This window comes from Cherax quadricarinatus, chromosome 28 (genome assembly GCF_038502225.1).
Source record: "Cherax quadricarinatus isolate ZL_2023a chromosome 28, ASM3850222v1, whole genome shotgun sequence".
Lineage (NCBI taxonomy): Eukaryota > Metazoa > Arthropoda > Malacostraca > Decapoda > Parastacidae > Cherax > Cherax quadricarinatus.
In genome coordinates this window covers 158,192-179,560 of record NC_091319.1, presented here as the reverse complement: position 1 = coordinate 179,560, position 21,369 = coordinate 158,192, and the positions used below count along the sequence as shown (strand labels likewise).

The 21,369-nt window shown below is 37.8% G+C and overlaps 1 protein-coding gene across 4 annotated transcripts in view; it reads left to right on the top strand.

The window, feature by feature from the left end:
• yem (yemanuclein) overlaps positions 1-21,369 on the top strand; it is a gene marked incomplete at its 5' end in the record, with an annotated part of 205,437 nt that overhangs the window by 166,271 nt on the left and 17,797 nt on the right. For 3 of the 4 annotated variants that reach the window (XM_070089273.1, XM_070089271.1, XM_070089270.1), the window contains 4 exon segments: positions 293-397; positions 555-740; positions 2,784-5,020; positions 5,826-5,972. In XM_070089273.1, coding sequence (XP_069945374.1) covers positions 293-397; positions 555-740; positions 2,784-5,020; positions 5,826-5,972 — 2,675 coding nt within the window. 4 annotated transcript variants of the gene reach the window in all.

Sequence of the window (21,369 nt, the reverse complement as noted above, 5' to 3'; positions counted from 1 at the left end):
AGTGTTGAATGATGATGAAAGTGTTTCTTTTTAGGGTCACCTTGCCTTGATGGGAGATGGCCAACGTGTTAAAAAAAATAATAACGTGGCATGCACTTTATTAACGAGTTCAAGTGTTAGTCAGGGAAATGAGAAGTTAAGGGTTAAAAAAAAAATAGATGGAATATTAGTAGCAAGCTCTGCAGTGCTTTTAAATTTATTATAAAAATATGTTATGCAATGAAATGCAATGCTTGTCACAAAAGATGATATTCTGCAATTTTTAACCCATGTATTTCCCTTTTATAATCAGGGGTGAAAATGGAATCACACAGAACAAAGAAGATGGAAATGAAGATGGAGATAAAAAGAAAAACAAATTACCAAAGAAGAAATTTATTTTCACGGATGTAGTTAGGTAAGAATTTTCTTTTTCTTCTATGTATGATTCCAATTCAGTGACAGGTTCATACAGTTTTCACATATTTGTCATTGTAGTACATAATGAAATTTATATGCTACCATAATTAGCCAGAAGTTCATTGAATAATATTTTTTTTTTTTCTTACTTTTAGAAAGCTTCTGTGTGAGGTGGTGAGTGTACGAGTCAAATTTTGGCAAATGATGAGAAAACGCTCAGAAACTCCTGAAGAGAATATAAGAAGATTTTTAGATTCTGATGTTCGTTCTATCTGGCCCAAGGGGTGGATGAATGTGCACATCCTGTATAAGGAAAGCTATGAATCACATGCAGTAATTACGTGAGTATAATTCTGTTCATTTTATCTATAAGATTTTGTTTTAGTGCTTATAAGTTATGTAATGGTGTCAGGTAGTGTGTATGGTTTATTTGTTGGACAATACTTTATGTAAAGCATGGCTAAAACATTACCCCACACTGTATTTTTTAAATAACTGCAGTCAGTTTGCTCTGTTGTATATACATTAGAATCCCTGTATGATTCAACTTATTTTGCACGGCCGGTCCTGATTCTGTCAAGATTGTTGGTGACGCACTGTACTTGTAGGTTTTGACAAAAATTAATCCCCCTACTTAATGAATTTACACATAGGGGAACTACTATTTTCCCATTCACTCCCACATTATTATTAGAGGCATTCTGAAAAAAAAAATCCATTTTATATTTAATTCCATCTTTGTTGTATCAATAGGCATTTCCAGGAGTTTACAAATTAAAACCACATAGTACTGTGATGTGTAGCACAGCAATCTCTGGGCAAGACAGTTGAGGCTAAGGTAACTTGGCATCACTCAGGGTATCTGATTTGTCCCAGTCATGTCCATAGCTGTCTGTAAGGAGCATCCACACAGCTACTATTCTTCAGCCATGTAAACAATGAGTTATAAAAAAGTATGTTATAAAGAGAGGTTAAATATGAAAAGTTACAAGTACTCAAGGACATGAGGAAGTGCTAGCAGGGTGAGTACTTCTTGTATACCATTGCTGAGTGTATGTAAGGTACAACAGTGTAAAACATTTGCGTCAGTGTGATTGACCTAAATAAACATCTCCCTCTCATAATTGTAGTACTTTCTTACTGCAGTGGGCAGGGGATTATCTTATGTGCATGCAAGAGGGATGAGCCATGTTTATGTTGGTTCCACTTGTGTGTGTCCCATCACTTGTCACCTACACTGATTAAAACATCTGTTCCAAGCATTTTAGCCTAAATCAACATTTATCTCATAAGTGTTTTCTCACTGCGGTGGTCATGGTACTTGGATGCATGCAGCAGGAACAAGTTCCTTATATGCTGGCTTGGCCTCCATGTATTTCCTTCCAGTATTACGTAATATTGCAGTGTGACCGTGTTAGATAGGAGTGAATAGAGGCAAGTGGTTTTTATTATTTGATTTGCTGTTGGAGTGTGAGCAGGGTAACATGAAAGGACTCATGGAAACCAGTTAGCAGGACTTGAGTCCTTTTCATTAATCACTTTAAACATTGTCAAAAAAAAAAATCAGTTTCTTTTCCTATTTCTCGGCTAGTAAACTTTAATAAAAAGTGCTTGATTATGGTTTAGGCCTTCCCAATATGTAAGCATACCTGGTAAAAACCCATAAAACAGATGGGTAGGGGAGCCCTGACCCTTTTTCAGGAAAATTAACCACTTTTGCCAATTTGACGTTAATTTCACACCACTTCTTATCATCCAAAATCATCTCCAATTCACTGACATGTCTTGTGGTCTGTTGGGATCCAGAAACCACCAATGAAGCCATGAAAACCACCCTTAAAGTGGTTAAACCTCATAGTTGATTGGGTGATTTCTTGTGCTCAGTTGATAAAATAAAAGCAATGCTAGCGAAATAGCTAAGAATTTTGTCAACTGGAATAATGTAATTGGCCAAAAATAGGACTCAAAGTGGGCAAAATAGCTGATGCATGAAAATCACTGATGCAGCAAAATTCATGAGAGCATAATTTCATCACTTTTCCATCAGATTTTGTACTTTTTGTTATGTTACCTTCAGAAAAAGATTCTCTTCCATTTCATAAGAAAAAATGACAAAATTTTTTTTTTTTTTTAAATTCTTGGACCCTGTGGACAAGTTTCCGATCGGGGGTCTGGACCCTGAAAGGATTAAAAACCTTAATCGAATTGTACAGTACAGTATTTCCAAGATTGGTTAGAGCCTCAGCTGAGGTCATGTATGTTTAGTAGTTTATTAAAGGTTTTCATATTAATTAATACTATAAAAGTTTTGGCATGTTTGTCAATAAATCATATACAGAATTTTATTTGTGAGAAAATTAACTTGCAATCTTTTCCTATTCAAGGAACAAAAAGTTTGTGAAACCAATGACTGCTAAGAAGTATATACCTCTGGGAGGTGGCACTGGGTTGTCTGTTTCAAGTAATAGCATCCAGCCACCCAAGCCATCACTGAGTTCTACAGTTACCCCCAAAAATATACCCTCTGCTGTGTCAAGCACATCAAAGGGAGGAGAAGTGGTTAAAAAGAAAATAGGAACTGGAGAGGGAAAGGAGACTGGCTTACTAGCAAAAGCAGCAGCAACAACAACAGCAGCATCAGCATCAGCATCAGCATCAGCATCAGTAGCTTCAACAACTGCAGTAGCCCCACCACCAGCTTTACCTCTACCAGCATTACCAATGCCACCACCATCATTGCTAGCATCATCTCCGCCACCACCACTACCATCATCACCTCCATTACCACCATCACCACCACCACCATCACCACCACCACCACCACCACCACCAATATCACCACCACCAGTATCACCACCACCACCACTGCCATCATCACCACCACCACCACTGCCACCACCACCAACCATATCACCACCACCACCAACTACTCCTCCATCACAGCTACTAGAACCACCTCCACCAACCACACCACCACAGCTGCCGCCACCACTCCCACCAACGATAACCACACCACCACTGCCACCCCTATCCCTACCATCACCCTCATCATCGCCACCACTACCACCAGGGACAGGAAGTAGAGTATCACTGGGAACAACAGCAGAAGCAACATCACTACAAGCAGCAGTAGGAACAGGAGCAATAGCAGCAGCAGCAGTAGACAGGACTGTTTCTTCAAGTGGTTGTATAAGTATAAAGTCAGTGGATAAAATTAATGAAGGCGCTAAGACAATAACAGTACTGGAAACAAATTCTAAAACAGTTAGTAGTGTTGGTAGTGCTGTGAAAGATAATTCTACAGAAGAGACGCACACTAAAGCGGTGTCCTCTGTTTCGTCTGTTAGTGTTATAGACTTGTCTAGCGATGAAGACAAGTCAATGACAAGTAAAGTGGCATCTTCCAAACTAAACCCAGTATCTTTGTCAAATACAGTGAAGAATGATCACTCTTCAGAAAAGGATGCGGCACCAGTAGTATCAAGTACATCAGTTATCCAGAGAGTGAATTCAACAGAAGGCAGGAAAGATGACAATTTAGAGGAAGAAATGATTCTTGTCATGAATGAAATACTACAAATTTCCAAGCAGAAGTCTGTTGATGATACCTTGGAGAAAATAACTGTGGAAAACACTAATCAATCATCATCAGTGAATTCAACAACTACTAAGCTCCACAGTGTATCTCAGTGTCAGCCGCAGAGACAGCATGTTCCTCATTCATCGGCCCATCAAACAATGCAGCAACATAGCACCCAGTTACAACCTAAACAACACACTTCACAAAAGCCTTCTATGGCAGATCATTCGAAACAAAGCTCACCTGTACAGCAACTAAAGCACAAACCAGAACACAGCTCACCAACACAACAACAGAAGCACCCTACAGAACACCATTCACCAGTACAGCAAAAGATACATACACCACATCATTCACCAGTGGAGAAACAGCGACAGAATGTACAGCTTGATTCACCAGTTGAGAAACAGCGACAAAATGTACAGCATAATTCACCAGTTGAAAAACAGCGACAAAATGTACAGCATAATTCACCAGTTCAAAAACAGCAGCAAAACTTAAAACATAATTCACCAGTACAACAGATAACGCAAACAAAACTGCCAAATTCACCATTGCAAAAACAATCACAGTCTCATTCTTCAACACAGCAGCGTAGCTCATCACATCAGTCTAAGCAATCACAGTCGCAGCTATCTATGCAACAATCAACACATCAGTCATTGCAACAGCAACCTTTAAATTTGCAGCAACCAAGACCACAACCCATAAATCTTCAGCAGTCTTCAAATGTACAGCCACCTAAGTCACAACATCCACTCAACTTGCATCTAAACAGTTCTCAGTATTCCTCCTCATCACAACAACAAAAGATACCACATGACTCCAGTCATCATAAGAAACACCCACAACAGTATTCACACACACAACATAAACAAGCACAGCCTAAACCTATAAACATCAATGTCTCATCATGGAATAAAAGTGATATGTCCATGAACCCCAAAAAGTCTCCACCTAGTACAAACAAGACTCACTCCTTATGGGGATCCAGTCATGAAGTGTCACCTTCAAGACAGAGACATGCTGAAGCACCCATTGGTTAGTTTACTTAATATCTCTTATTTATTTGTTTGTTTATTTACTGTTTTTAGTATTTGTTTCCTTAAAAATTATAAATGCATGGAATAGTATAAGAAATATATATCAAAATTATTATGCATGGACCTCCTTGAAACAGGAAAATAATGTATTTGTAAAAAAAAAAATGCATCATATTTTCAAATTAGGTTATATTTTTAGCAATAACTGGCTTAGAGATTAGTAACAAACTGCTTCTTTTTTTTTTTTTTTTTAATATGTGCTTTGCATGATATGAGTGCTGGATGTTACTAACAAAGGTAAACTAGTTTTTATGTTGCAGCAGTTACTTATCTTTTCGGCAGCAGTGAATTTAAAAACAGGTAAATTTAGCTATATTGGACTTTTTCTTAAAAATATTGCTCATCTCCAAAATTGCCAGGAATAAGCTTTAAAGCAATTTCTTTCTAATAAGTATTTAAAAGTAAAAGCTCTATGAAGTCATCCATTGTAAGGTAAGTTGTTAAATGTTGCTCTTAGTCATATTCTAGATGCTGGTAATAGGAGTTCACGTATATTTCCCATATTTTGAAAAACCCATATTTTTCCTGGCATTTGAATATTTCATTATCTTGCTGTAATGATTTTACCTGATACTGGTAAGTATGAGTAACTTAAGTACTGTATTTCTAAACAATATGGGACTAGAATGTCCAGGAAGTATAATTAAAAAACTTCCAAGTCATCTGTTGGCATATAATGATGACTGCAAGATATTTCAGTAGAAAGATGTATGAACCTATTTATGTCATCCTTCCTTTGATAGTTTCATCAGCCGATCCATTGGCTAACTTGAGGATGATGCACGGCCTTAGTGTGAGCAGTATTACCAAAAAGACATCGGCATCTACATCAGTTTATCATAATCCTACTGCACTAGCCACTTCTTCTAGTGGGATATACAGTTCATCAGGTGAGAATTAAGACTGGTAGGTATGATTAAGATGAGGACAAGATTCTTGCTACTTTGTGGAAGTGATGAAGGTATTTGATAACAGTTTTTTGTATTTGGTCAGTCAGTATATATCCTGATGTTTTTATTATCCTATCACAGAATAGCTTTATATACTCAGGTAAGTTTACAGAAGAGTTACTGGCATTACTATTTGCTAACAAATACATTTTTATGTGGAAAGCCACAATAAAAAGATAAGAAATAATTGAAGCAAGGAGAAATAACTGAAATGTTGATTCCTGTATTTTCTGCCTTACCTAAAAAATTTTATGAATAGCTTCTGGTATGTTCAGGTACTAATAATATAGTACACTTGATGCTGTTCTTCTTGTCTGCTGGTATTATATAGTACTTTTCATATATTAAAAGGTTAGCACTTAATCTAATGCTCAGTGTAAATAATCAAATAATAATGTTTGAAGCATTTCATTTATACTGTATTAGCCTTACTATCATATAAGTGAGTTGTCATACAAAGTAAAAATTGTCTGAACAAATTATTTGAACATTTTATGTGGAAAAGTGAAGAAGGAAAGAGGGAGAATGTTGCAACAGAAAAAATGATGATGAATTAAAAAATTACAACTCAAATGCAGGATAAGAAAATCATTTTGAAAGCTGTTAAAATTTTTGTTAGTGCTGTACTGGGAATGTATGGCATGAAAATAAAATTAACATTGCAGTTTGCTATCAATTATGATAGTTTTCTCAGTTGTAATTCTTATGGTCTTTATTTTAATGAATAGGATGGTGCATAAACTGACAGGACTAGGGATTAGTGTTATGTAGGGGGGGGGGGGTAATGAACGAACAGGATAAGTGGGGAATAAGGGAGTAAAGGGAGGGAGTAGGAGGGAGACAGAAGTGAGAGGAAAGGAGGTAGGTAGGTATGACAGGCCAGTGGTGACCACCACGACACACTCATTACACTACTCACTACCATATAACTCGCCCACTCTTCACTCACTCCACCTTATATAAACAAAATAAAGTATAAGAAATAGAAATAAATAACGGGGACAGTGAATATTACTACTCTACTCAAACACAGTTTATTGTTAAGTCCTTGGACAGTAATATATTTGGGAACAGGAGAACACTATTGGGTTTAGATAAATTAGGGTTGTACTCATAAGCAGTGAGACAGGGAATACAATCAACTGACAAAACAGAATATAACTTACAATATAGTTCAGAGGATAGTTCACGACAGGAACTCAGTCACACACTAACCACAGGTCCCAAGACCTACACAGCATGAGCACTGCTCCAAGCCAGTACTCTGCCTAGTGTCTTCAACAGTCTCCTCCAGAGACTCTTCAGCAGCCCTCTCCTAAAGCTCTGCACACAGGCAGCAGCTCTGCCAGAATCTCTAGCCCAGAGCTCTGCACACTGGTCAGAGCTCTGTCAGAATCTTCCTCTAGCCATTTCCTTGAGCTTATATGGTCTGTTGAGCACCCGATCCCCCCCCAATGAGGAGTGCACCATGTGTTTTGACCTGACACTAGTTCAAGAACAAAAGACCCGAGACTTAAGCCGAGAGGTATGTCTGACAGCTATTTGCCAAGGCAAGGAGTATTACAGTTTACTAGTTAATTAGGTCCCCCTCAGAGACCTCACAAGCACAGTGACACATCACAACAGTGTAGAGAGAGAGAGATTGATTTTGAGAGGCATTAAGTGAATGTTTAGGGAGTTATGTACCAAATGAGAGTAATTGTTATAGGGGACCTATTCCGTTACCTGTGATACAGCTCTGAAGGATTTTATGAGTTTTCCTAAATGGTAAAGTGGGAGAATGTGTTGTAGATGGCATAGTACTGCAAGTTTTGAGTGCGTGGGATTAATGACATGGGCCTGTAATGGAATTTTTTATAAAAAGAGGTTTGGTAATAGGCAATACTTATTTTGAGAAAGAGGATAAACAGATGTATGAGATATGATACAGAGCATAACAAATGCAATTTGCTAGACCGTGTATCAGTAGATAAGTGGTTGATAAGTAGCCTACTTCATGTGCAGGTTTTTAGTGAGGTTACATACATATATCAAATCATTATTTAGTATGACTTACAGTGAGACTAAGAGGTAGATGGAGTACAAGAAGGTCATCAGCAGGTAAAAGTGAAAGAAAGAAAGGAGACATTGTAAGATATAAGCATTTGTTGGGAGAAAGATTGGGTAGAGAGAATAAAGGTTACAAGAGGAGGGCAAAGATTTATGGGATTAATTTAAAAATACCACATCGTCTATGACGATGTAAGAATAGATCTAATGTTAAAGCTCCTGGGTCGAGGGAAGGAGTTCAGTTAGATTACAGTTGGTGCCTCTGATGGAATGTTATACAGTAAATGTTACCTCCGAATCCTTCCTGTTAAAGGCCTGGGCAGTCAAGATGGTGGAGCGTCAGACTGTCAATTTATGGGCTGTGGTTCACACCCCCCTCTATTCCCTTCTGTTAACACAGAAGGGTGGACTTGGGGTGTGAACCAGTATATGTAAAGAACTGCTTGCTTTATTTTTGGATTTAGAAAAGGCATACAATAAGGGGGATAGGAGAGAGCACTGTGACAGGAAAGATACCAGAACTGGAAAAAATGAGATTGTTTGCTACCTGCATTATCAATAAAGTATTTAAATTACCAGGAGTGCTCCATATATGTTGTCTCCTAACTCCTTACAAGTTCATTTGTCATATGTCTATGCTAAAACTTGCTTATTGTAAGGTTGCCAAAAGTGCATTGTAAAACTATTGGTTTTCCATGAACAATAGAAAAATATGTAGTCAATTTGTAATGCCATAGAAAATAAACTTTACTAGGCACTTAATAATACAGACTTCATCAACAATACTTGAGGGCCTAGCCCTAGATCTCCATACCTGTACTGTCATAATGCACTAGTGAAGTATATGAGAAAACGTGTAAGAAAGACCCAGTGAAAAGCAGGGGTATCATGGGCACAATAAAAGAATACTGTGCCAATATCTATGGCCCAAGACTTTCATCCTGCTCCCAGCAAATAACAGAAATATTATCAGAGTAAGTGTAGAAAGTTTCAAGAGGATTCTGCAGCTCCAGTAAAGGCCAGGTTAAGCAGGCTTTGATTAACATTGAGACCAGTGGACTGCCACCACCATTATCTTTGTTAAACAGGCAATCAAGAGAATAGCTTGATCCCAGGCTGAGCTGCAAGGGTAGAAAAACTCGTGAAAACAGTCGTAGGTATATCACAGCTGTAGGTAACCCTTAAACTAAGTGCAGTGTAGGGTATGCATTAAATATGTCCATGTGGACAACCAAGAAAATATCTTAGCTCTTTCAAATTTTTCTCACTCCAGTATTTTAGACTTACATATGCCTTGTTGGATAATGAAACCTACTCCCAAGAAAAAATCTTGGCCTATGCATTGCCTTTTTTAAAAGTACTAAAGTAGTGTAGACAATAGATTAGGTGGATTTTTTATGAACTGTATTTAAATGAGTTTGTACAGAACTGTATAAACAATTTAGTGCTGTTTTCATTAGGCACTACTAGACTTGGATTTGTCAACTTTCAACACAAAGATAAGTTTATATTAGCTTTCAGTTATCTCTTCTTTCTTGTATTCAAAATTTGAGTATATATTTGTCTTTAAGTCACCAGTACAAGAAATGCCAAGGATACCTAATGAGTGCCTGGTTAAAGGGTTAAATATGAGAGATTATGCGAAAGAATGAAGATAGCCAAGGGCGGGTGTTGAGATGCAATTTGTGACATTGTACCAATGGTATAGTCCTGTATATAAAAATTAAATACTGTACAGTACTATTCTAGTGTATGTGGATTTCCTCTTTTATATATACAGGAAGGCCCCACTTATACGGCGGGTTAGGTTCCAGGCTACCGCCGTAAAGCGGAAATCGCCGTAAAGTGGAACACCCTTTTTTTCCACTTATAAATGCATACAAACACTAGATAACAAGTTTACACTAACATATATTAAGTTAGCAATAGAACCAGGCATCAAAAAACAATAAAAAGGTACAATACACACATAGTGCACTCATTACTTACCTTAAAATATTTATAGTCTTAATCTAGGGTGAGACAAGTAGTATTTATTGTAAGAAATCAAGTGTGGTATGTATTGTAATAGCCTCACCAGGCCACCCCACCCACACATACTATTCTATGATATTTAAGCATCCCAGAGCGATAAAATGTATATACAGTTCACTCATTACTTACCTTAAAATATTTGTAGTCTTAATGTAGGGTCAGGAGTAAGTAAATGAGATAAAACGAATAAATGAGAGAGAGAAAGAATGAATACATGAGAGGGGGCAGGCGCAGTTATGTAAACAAACCAGGGGAAGGTAAGTTTTGTAAACAAACGAAGTGTACACGTCTGGTTTGTGTACAAGTTACATTGTGTACAGGTTGTCTCTACATTGATACGGTAGAATTAATAAAGAAGAACACTCCCATTCTCATGTAACATCATTTTGAGAAGAAATGAAGCTCTGAGTGAAGGCAATGGAAATAAGTCACACTGACTTTTTTGGGTTATCCTAGGTTCTCTACACGTATGTTGTTATGTATGATAATCTATGTAACTGTATTTGTGTATACCTGAATAAACTTACTTACATACATACGAAAGGAATAATTTTCTACAGTTACCCCCAGTAACACATTTACTCTTATGTTAGATTAGAGAAAATGTTATTCTTGGCGTCACTTGTACAAGTTATGTGGCTCCCACATCTTATATTTATGTTTATTTATTCTATTGTGGGGTGTATTTATCATCTTTTTATGTTATGTATCGTGTTTATTATATAATTTTGAAAAAAATATCATGGATGGATTAATGAAAATGTGTATATTACCGTAATATACGACATTTAATGAGACTCGGTATTGTTATTATCACCACTTGTGCAAGTCGTCTGCTACGACATCTCACATTTGTTTATTTATTCTACTGTGGGGTGTATTTATCTTATTTATATGTTATGCATCGTGTTTATTATATGATTTTGAAAAAAATATCATGGATGGATTAATGAAAATGTGTATATTACCGTAATATACGACATTTAATGAGACTCAGTATTGTTATTATCACCACTTGTGCAAGTCGTCTGCTACGACATCTCACATTTGTTTATTTATTCTACTGTGGGGTGTATTTATCTTATTTATATGTTATGCATCGTGTTTATTATATAATTTTGAAAAAAATATCATGGATGGATTAATGAAAATGTGTATATTAACGTAATATACGACATTTAAATGACTCGATGTATGTAAGTTTATTTAGGTACAGGTATACATAAGTATAATTATCAGAGTATATATAAAATATGAAATAACTTTTAAAAACATTTGAAATTTTGGAGTTTCCAGACAAAATGGAGAGACTTAGTGCTTACTGAGCTCATGGAGAATGTAAACAAACAGGGTGGGGCACGGTGACCGTATTAGAAAGTCAGGTGGGGGGAGCCGTATAGTGAGTTTTGGTCATAATTTGAAATGTCCGTATTAGCGGAACGCCGTAAAGTGAAACGCCGTAAAGCGGGGCCTTCCTGTATATATATATATATATATATATATATATATATATATATATATATATATATATATATATATATATATATATATATATATATATATATATATATATATATATATATATATATATATATATATATATATATATATATATATATATATATATATATATACACACACACACACACACACACACACACACACACACACACACACACACACACACACACACACACACACACACACACACACACACACACACAGAGTCAGTGGAACCTCGGCTTACGAATGCCCCACCATGCAAATTTTTCAGGATATGAACGGTCACTCGATCAATTTTTTGCTTCTGGATACGAACAGTATTACAGGATGCGAACTTCCACCTCAAGGGAGGTTCCTTGGTGAGGGGCTCTTGATCAAGGGAATTGGATCTATGCTCCACTTCCCTAAATTATTAATAATAATAATTATTATTATTATTATTATTATTATTATAATACATCTGTACTAATAATAATACACTGCAGCAGGCCTGTTAGCCCATACTAGGCAGGTCCTTCACAATCCATCCCACTAACAGAGTATTTACCCAACTCAGTTTTCAATGCTATCCAAGCAATAAGCTTTGAAGGAAGGAGGGGTAGGGGTCGTCCTCAAAAAGGTTGGAGGGAGGGGGTAAAGGAGGTTTTGTGGGCGAGGGACTTGGACTTCCAGCAAGCATGCATGAGCGTGTTAGATAGGAGTGAATGGAGACGAATGGTATTTGGGACCTGACAAGCTGTTGGAGTGTGAGCATGGTAATATTTAGTGAAGGGATTCAGGGAAACTGGTTATTTTTATATAACCGGACTTAAGTACTGGAAATGGGAAGTATACAATGCCTGCACTTTAAAGGAGGGGTTGGGATATTGGCAGTTTGGAGGGATATGTTGTATATCTTTATACATATATGCTTCTAAACTGTTGTGTACTGGGCACCTCTGCAAAAACAGTGATTATGTATGAGTGAGGCGAAACATAAGAAAGGAGGAGCATTGCAGCAGGCCTGTTAGCCCATACTAGGCAGGTCCTTCACAATCCATCCCACTAACAGAATATTTGCCCAACTCAATTTTCAATTCTGCCCAAGGAACAAGCTTTGATAATTCTATATCGATTATCCTACCCATCTTCGTGTCATCAGCAAATTTGCTTATGTCACTAGTAATTCCCTCATCAAGGTCATTTATATATATATAAACAACAATGGGCCTAAAACTGATACCTGCGGAACACCACTTGTTACAGATCCTCACTCAGATTTAACCCCATTTATGCACACTCTGCTTCCTATTAGTGAGCCATGACTCGATCCATGACAGCACTTTTCCCCCAATGCCATGAACAGCCAATTTCTTCAACAGTCTCTGATATGGTACTCTATAAAAAGCCTTACTAAAATCTAAATAAACAATATCGAATTCTTTATCCTGATCAACGGCCTCAAAAGCTTTGCTGAAGAAGGTTAATAAATTAGTTAGGCAGGAACGGCCCCTGGTGAATCCATGTTGAGTATCATTAATCAAATTATGCCTATCGAGATGGCTTCTTTTATTATCAGCTATAATTGACTCTAGTAATTTGCCTACAATTGAGTGTTGAATGATGATGAAAGTATTTTCTTTTTGGGGGTTTTCTTTCTTTTTGGGTCACCCTGTCTCAGTGGGAGACAGCCGACTTGTTGAAAAAAAAAATTCTATTTACTCGTGTGCAGGTCTCACTCACATCCAACCCCTCTCATTCGTGAACATTAAAATGGTATAAAATACCGACAGATTGTTAGGTAAGACACATATGCAACAGTTAGGTATCTTTATTTCGAAACGTTTCGCCTACACAGTAGGCTTCTTCAGTCGAGTACAGAAAAGTTGATAGAAGCAGAAGATACTTGAAGACGATGTAATCAGTCCATCACCCTTAAAGTTTTGAGGTGGTCAGTCCCTCAGTCTGGAGAAGAGCATTGTTCCGTTGTCTGAAACAATATGAAGTTGAAGTGACAGGATGAAGCCTTATATAGTGCCAGGAGGTGAGACGTAGGTTGCTTTGGGAGGGCAGGTCCCTCTCAAACCCAGCCGTTCTCACTAGTAGAGGTTGTCGAAGTTGATGGTCTGTACCAAGATACCCTTGTGTTGCAGTGTCTGACAGAATGAACATTAAAATGGTATAAAATACCGACAGATTGTTAGGTAAGACACATATGCAACAGTTAGGTATCTTTATTTTGAAACGTTTCGCCTACACAGTAGGCTTCTTCAGTCGAGTACAGAAAAGTTGATAGAAGCAGAAGATACTTGAAGACGATGTAATCAGTCCATCACCCTTAAAGTTTTGAGGTGGTCAGTCCCTCAGTCTGGAGAAGAGCATTGTTCCGTTGTCTGAAACAATATGAAGTTGAAGTGACAGGATGGAGCCTTATATAGTGCCAGGAGGTGAGACGTAGGTTGCTTTGGGAGGGCAGGTCCCTCTCAAACCCAGCCGTTCTCACTAGTAGAGGTTGTTGAAGTTGATGGTCTGTACCAAGATACCCTTGTGTTGCAGTGTCTGACAGAATGAACATTAAAATGGTATAAAATACCGACAGATTGTTAGGTAAGACACATGTGCAACAGTTAGGTATCTTTATTTCGAAACGTTTCGCCTACACAGTAGGCTTCTTCAGTCGAGTACAGAAAAGTTGATAGAAGCAGAAGATACTTGAAGACGATGTAATCAGTCCATCACCCTTAAAGTTTTGAGGTGGTCAGTCCCTCAGTCTGGAGAAGAGCATTGTTCCGTTGTCTGAAACAATATGAAGTTGAAGTGACAGGATGAAGCCTTATATAGTGTCAGGAGGTGAGACGTAGGTTGCTTTGGGAGGGCAGGTCCCTCTCAAACCCAGCCGTTCTCACTAGTAGAGGTTGTTGAAGTTGATGGTCTGTACCAAGATACCCTTGTGTTGCAGTGTCTGACAGAATGAACATTAAAATGGTATAAAATACCGACAGATTGTTAGGTAAGACACATGTGCAACAGTTAGGTATCTTTATTTCGAAACGTTTCGCCTACACAGTAGGCTTCTTCAGTCGAGTACAGAAAAGTTGATAGAAGCAGAAGATACTTGAAGACGATGTAATCAGTCCTACACCCTTAAAGTTTTGAGGTGGTCAGTCCCTCAGTCTGGAGAAGAGCATTGATCCGTTGTCTGAAACAATATGAAGTTGAAGTGACAGGATGGAGCCTTATATAGTGCCAGGAGGTGAGACGTAGGTTGCTTTGGGAGGGCAGGTCCCTCTCAAACCCAGCCGTTCTCACTAGTAGAGGTTGTCGAAGTTGATGGTCTGTACCAAGATACCCTTGTGTTGCAGTGTCTGACAGAATGAACATTAAAATGGTATAAAATACCGACAGATTGTTAGGTAAGACACATATGCAACAGTTAGGTATCTTTATTTCGAAACGTTTCGCCTACACAGTAGGCTTCTTCAGTCGAGTACAGAAAAGTTGATAGAAGCAGAAGATACTTGAAGACGATGTAATCAGTCCATCACCCTTTTCTGTACTCGACTGAAGAAGCCTACTGTGTAGGCGAAACGTTTCGAAATAAAGATACCTAACTGTTGCATATGTGTCTTACCTAACAACCTGTCGGTATTTTATACCATTTTAATGTTCAATATGTCAGATACTGCAACGCAAGGGTATCTTGGTACAGACCTGCAATCAACTTCGACAACCTCCACTAGTGAGAACGGCTGGATTTGAGAGGGACCTGACCTCCCAACATCTGAGTTCTTACCTTTTCTATTGACCTACGTCTCACCTCTTGGCGCTATATAAGGCTCCATCCTGTCACTTCATCTCCATATTGTTTCATACTATGGAACAATGCTCTTCTCCAGACTGAGGGACTGACCACCTCAAAACTTTAAGGGTGATGGACTGATTACATCGTCTTCAAGTATCTTCTGCTTCTATCAACTTTTCTGTACTCGACTGAAGAAGCCTACTGTGTAGGCGAAACGTTTCGAAATAAAGATACCTAACTGTTGCATATGTGTCTTACCTAACCCTCTCATTCGTGTATTTATCCAATGCAAATTTGAAACTACCCAAGGTTTTAGCCTCAATAACCATACTAGGCAGATTGTTCCACTCATCAACATAAGAACTTAAGAATGGAGGAACACTGTAGCAGGCCTGTTGGCCCATACTTGGCAGGTCCTTCACAAATCCAGCCCACTAACAGAATAAACGCTACCCAAGCAATAAGCTTTAATAATTGTATTTACTCACGTGCAAGTCCCACTCCAATCCAACCCCTCTCTCTCGTGTATTTATCCAACCTAAATTTGAAACTACCCAAAGTTTTAGCTTCGATAGAACCTTGGGTAGTTTTAAAAGAGATTGGACAGATATATGAGTGGGAGGGGCTGGGTATGATTGGTGTCATGGGTACATAATAACATAAGAAAGGAGGAACATTGCTGATGGCAGGTCTTTCACAGATCCAGCCCACTAACAGAATAAACGTACCCAAGCAATAAGCATTGACAATTCTATTTACTCATCTTGACTGTGTGCTAATGGAGTTACAGGAAGCTGACATCGAAGAAATGCTGAACTCTGACAGTGATGCACCTGTTGTGCATTCCTTGAGTGATGGTGAAATTAGACGAATTGTGATAAATAAATAAGCCGTGAGTTGATGTTAGCATTACATTGAAGTATTTTGTCGTGCCTCCTAAGAGCCGGAATTCTGCTGGAATGGATTAATGCCATTTCAGTTAATTTAAATGAGGAAAATTGACTCGGCATACGAACAAATCAGGATATGAACAAGGTCACGGAATGGATTAAATTCATAAGCCAAGGTTCCACTGTATGTATATATAAATGCATGTTAGATTCCTATACTAGATCTACTTTTGCAAACCTGGATTAATTAACAACAGTGAGCTTATCTAAAGCAGTATACAGTATTTCCTTTTAGTTTCAGTAATATTCTGAAAGGTCATGTGTGTCAAGCAGTTTCATATCAGTTGCACTAAATGTTAAAGTTTTATAATAAAAAATAATTTTGATAAAAGGTTCTTACCTGGAGTCTGTCAGTGGTTATTTTTATATTTATAATTGTACTCTCCTTGAAATTAATGTTTTATACAGTTATTCCTCACTTACCATCATCAATAGGTTTGTAGAAACTGACTTTAAGAGAAATGATGTATAACGAAACCAAGAGCCCTTCCAATATCCACACACCTCTGTCCATTGTCACATCTCTTTAAAATTTTAGTTTTGTTTCACATGTCATAGTTTGTCTCTTATTTTTATGGCCACAGACATTAGGGGTGCACAGTGCACCTTTAGCACACATTATAACAGGGTTAAATTAAAAAATAAATGTTTGCCAAGTGAAAATTGTAAGGAGCACCTCCTTCCACCATGCAGTTCAAAAACAGTAACAAAGAGGGTGGACTCGCTGAGCGCTTTCATACTACATTGTGTATTGTCATGCATTTGTATGATTACTGTATACTTTACAAATTTTTATTTTACAATAATTTGTATTCATTGTATTCACTCGATTTTTTCTAAACCTTATAACAAAATGACATTATTCGAGGACCTACTGTACTCTATACCTATTTCACTTTTATTTGCTTTTTCCTTTCATTTGATATTTCTTCCAATATGGCCTGTACTAAATTTGCTTTTACATTTAAAGACTGGGAAGGTAAGGCACCTGTTTAAGTTTTATAATGTATTCATGTTTAAAGGTTATGCTGCAACCACTGTATATTTCTAATGCTCTAAGTGTTTGACTTGAGTAGTAGACTGGTTGATCTCATTTGCCTTGTAAACCACTTCCATGGGGAAGTTAAAGTGATATAAAATTCCTTCCCATAATTTTGGCTTGACTCTTTGGCACCACTTTCCCTCCAGTGTCACCTGATGACCTGTCATCATCTCCATATCTACATTGCCTGTTCAATAAATACTGTCCATGTATACAGTTATACTGTACTTATTTTTTGTTTTTTTTCCATTGTTTGTGCTTTAGTGAGTTTCTCCTTTCAGTTCTCACTTGTATGTGCTTGCAGAAGAAAGTCCTCATTATTTTCACATGTTCTCATTTGTCATTGCAATTAGTAATTACTTTGCTTTAATACTAGCCAGACCAGCATGTAGAATTCCTTGACTAATGTTTCAGGCATTAGAAAAATTTAATATTTAAAAGATATCTGAAGAGAGTTGAGGTGAGATATAAACAACTATTGGCAGAAAGGTGGGATAGTGCAAGTTTGAGTAGTGGGGGGGGGGGGGGTGAAGAGGGTTGGAATAGTTTTAAAAATGCAGTATTAGAATGTGGGGCAGAAGTTTATGGTTATAGGAGGGTGGGTGCAGGAGGAAAGAGGAGTGATTGGTGGAATGATGAAGTAAAGGGTGTGCTAAAAGAGAAAAAGGTAGCTTATGAGAGGTTTTTACAAAGCAGAAGTGTTATAAGAAGAGCAGAGTATATGGAGAGTAAAAGAAAGGTGAAGAGAGTGGTGAGAGAGTGCACAAGGAGAGCAGATAGAGTGGGAGAAGCACTGTCAAGAAATTTTGCAAGAAATAAGAAAAAAATTTGGAGTGAGATAAACAAGAAAGCCTAGGGAAAGAATGGATTTGTCGGTTAAAAACAGTAGGGGAGTTAGTTGATGGGGAGATGGAGGTTTTGGGTAGATGGTGGGAATATTTTGAGGAACTTTTAAATGTCGATGAAGTAAGGGAGGCGGTAATTTCATGCACTGGCCAGGGAGGTACAACATCTTTTAGGAGTGAAGAAGAGCAGGATGTGAGTGTGGGGGAGGTGCAGGAGGCATTACATAGAATGAAAGGGGGTAAAGCAGCTAGAATCATGACAGAAATATTAAAAACAGGGGGGATATAGTGTTGGAGTGGTTGGTATTTTTGTTTAATAAATGTATGAAAGAGGGGAAGGTAAATAGGGATTGGCAGAGAGTATGTATAATTCCTTTATATAAAGAGAAGGGAGACAAAAGAGATTGTAAAAATTATAGGGGTATAAGTTTACTGAGTATACCAGGAAAAGTGTACAGTAGGGTTATTATTGAAATAATTAGAGGTAAGACAGATAGTAGGATTGCAGATTAGCAAGGAGGCTTTAGAGTTGGTAGGGGATGTGTTGATCAAGTGTTTACATTGAAGCATGTATATGAACAGTATTTAGATAAAGGAAGGGAAGTTTTCATTGCATTTATGGATCTAGAAAAGGCATATGATAGAGTGGATAGGGGAGCAATGTGGCAGATGTTGCAAGTATATGGAATAGGTAGTAAGTTACTAAATGCTGTAAAGAGTTTTTATGAGGATAGTGAGGCTCAGGTTAGGGTGTGTAGAAGAGAAGGAGATTACTTCCCAGTAAAAGTATGTCTTAAACAGGGATGTGTAATGTCACCATGGTTGTGTAATATATTTATAGATGGGGTTGTAAAAGAAGTAAATGCTAGGGTGTTGGGGAGAGGGGTGGGATTAAATTGTGGGGGATCAAATACAAAATGGGAATTGACACAGTTACTTTTTGCTGATGATACTGTGTTTATGGGAGATTCTAAAAAAAAGTTGCAAAGGTTAGTGAACGAGTTTGGGAGGGTGTGTAGAAGTAGAAAGTTGAAAGTAAGGTGATGAGGGTATCAAATGATTTAGATAAAGAAAAACTGGATATCAAATTGGAGAGAATGAGTATGGAAGAAGTGAATGTTTTCAGATATTTGGGAGTTGACTTGTCATCGGATGGATTTGTGAAGGATTAGGTTAACTATGGAAATGATGAAGGAAAAGAGGTGAGTCATGCATTGAAGTATATGTGGAGACAACATTATCTATGGAGGCAAAGAAGGGAATGTACGAAAGTATAGTGGTACCAACACTCTTATATGGGTGTGAAGCATGGGTTGTAAATGCTGCAACAAGGAGGCGACTGGAGGCAGTGTAGATGTCCTGTCTAAGGGCAGTGTGTGGTGTAAATGTTATGCAGAGAATTCGAAGTGTGGAAATTAGGAGGCGGTGTGGAGTTACTAAAAGTATTTGTCAGAGGGCTGAAGAGGGGTTGTTGAGGTGGTTTGGTCATTTAGAGAGAGTGGATCAAAGTAGAATGACTTGGAGAGTGTATAAATCTATAGGAGAAGGAAAGCAGGGTAGAGGTAGTCCTCGAAAAGGTTGGAGGGAGGGGTAAAGGAAGTTTTATGGGCGAGGGGCTTGGACTTCCAGCAAGCATGTGTAAGTGTGTTAGATAAGAGTGAATGGAGACGAATCGTTTTTGGGACCTGACGAGCTGTTGGATTGTGAGCAGGGTAATATTTAGTGAAGGGATTCCGGGAAACCAGTTATTTTTATATAGCCGGACTTGAGCACTGGAAATGGGAAGTATAATGCCTGCACTTTAAAGGAGGGGGTTTGGGATATTGGCAGTTTGGAGGAGTATGTTATATATGCTTCTAAACTGTTGTATTCTGGGCACCTATGCAAAGACAGTGATTATGTGTAAGTGAGGTGAAAGTGTTGAATGATGTTGAAAGTATTTTCTTTTTGGGGATTCTCTTTCTTTTTGGATCGCCCTGCCTTGGTGGGAGACGACCAACTTGTTGAAAAAAAAAATCTGAAAAGTCTTTAATATTGTGTATGTGGCTCAATTCTCATTGGTGGGTAGCTCCCGGGTGTAACTAGGCATCAAAGGATAAACATCAGTGGCAATTGTTTGTACTTCATCACTAGTATTCTTGGTTAATCTGACATATTTATCTGTATTATGTAGAAAGACTTGGTAAAAATGTTGCATAGTGAAAGTGTACATGCAGTTCAGAGGTAATAATAATTGCTGATTCTATGCAGTGCAGAGCCCTACAAGTGTTCCCTCTCCTCCAACATACTTTGCATTTTGTTAATTTATTATACAGATTTTAGTTTTACAAAGTCAGGTTTTCCACTAAGTAACATTTGATTGCTCTACCTGCCGTGCTCATAATTGCTAACATACTATCATTAGCCATGCAGACACTAAATATTCAGGGTTATTTCCAAGAAGTGAGAGAGAGAGTGGGGCTGCCTGAAGTGCAGTATTGTACTTGGTACCTCAAGCTACGAACTTAATTCATTCCAGAAGGCTGTTCGAGTGCCGATACCGAACAAATTTGTTCCCATAAGAAATAATGTAAATTAGATTAGTATGTTTCATAATTGTTCAAGTTGGGAGCTGTTCGAAACTCGAGGTACCACTCTATATGACAATGAGGGGATTGTTCCATAGGGTAAATATTCTAAAAATAATTTGCTGAAAAATCAAGTACAGCACAAAAGTTGCTTTAACCCTTTCAGTGATTGTCACGTAGAAATACCGTGGTACCTCAGGATACGAACTTAATTCATTCCAGAAGGCTGTTCGAGTGGTGATACCGAACAAATTTGTTCCCATAAGGAATAATGTAAATTAGATTAATCCATTACAGGCCCCAAAAATACACTTACAAAAGCACTTACATAAATACACTTACATAATTGTTCAAGTTTTGAGTTGTTCGTAACCCGAGGTACCACTGTATGCCATTGAGGCAAGGATCCCTCACATCGTGAGCTCATCTCACTCTGATAAGCTGTGAGTGGTAAATTTTGGCCTAGATATGAGAGAATGGATCTGTGCAGTGAGTCATAGTATAAGAAATCCTGCCCCCACAATACATGATAAGAACAGCAAAACTCTGACCATGTGTTTGGTTTA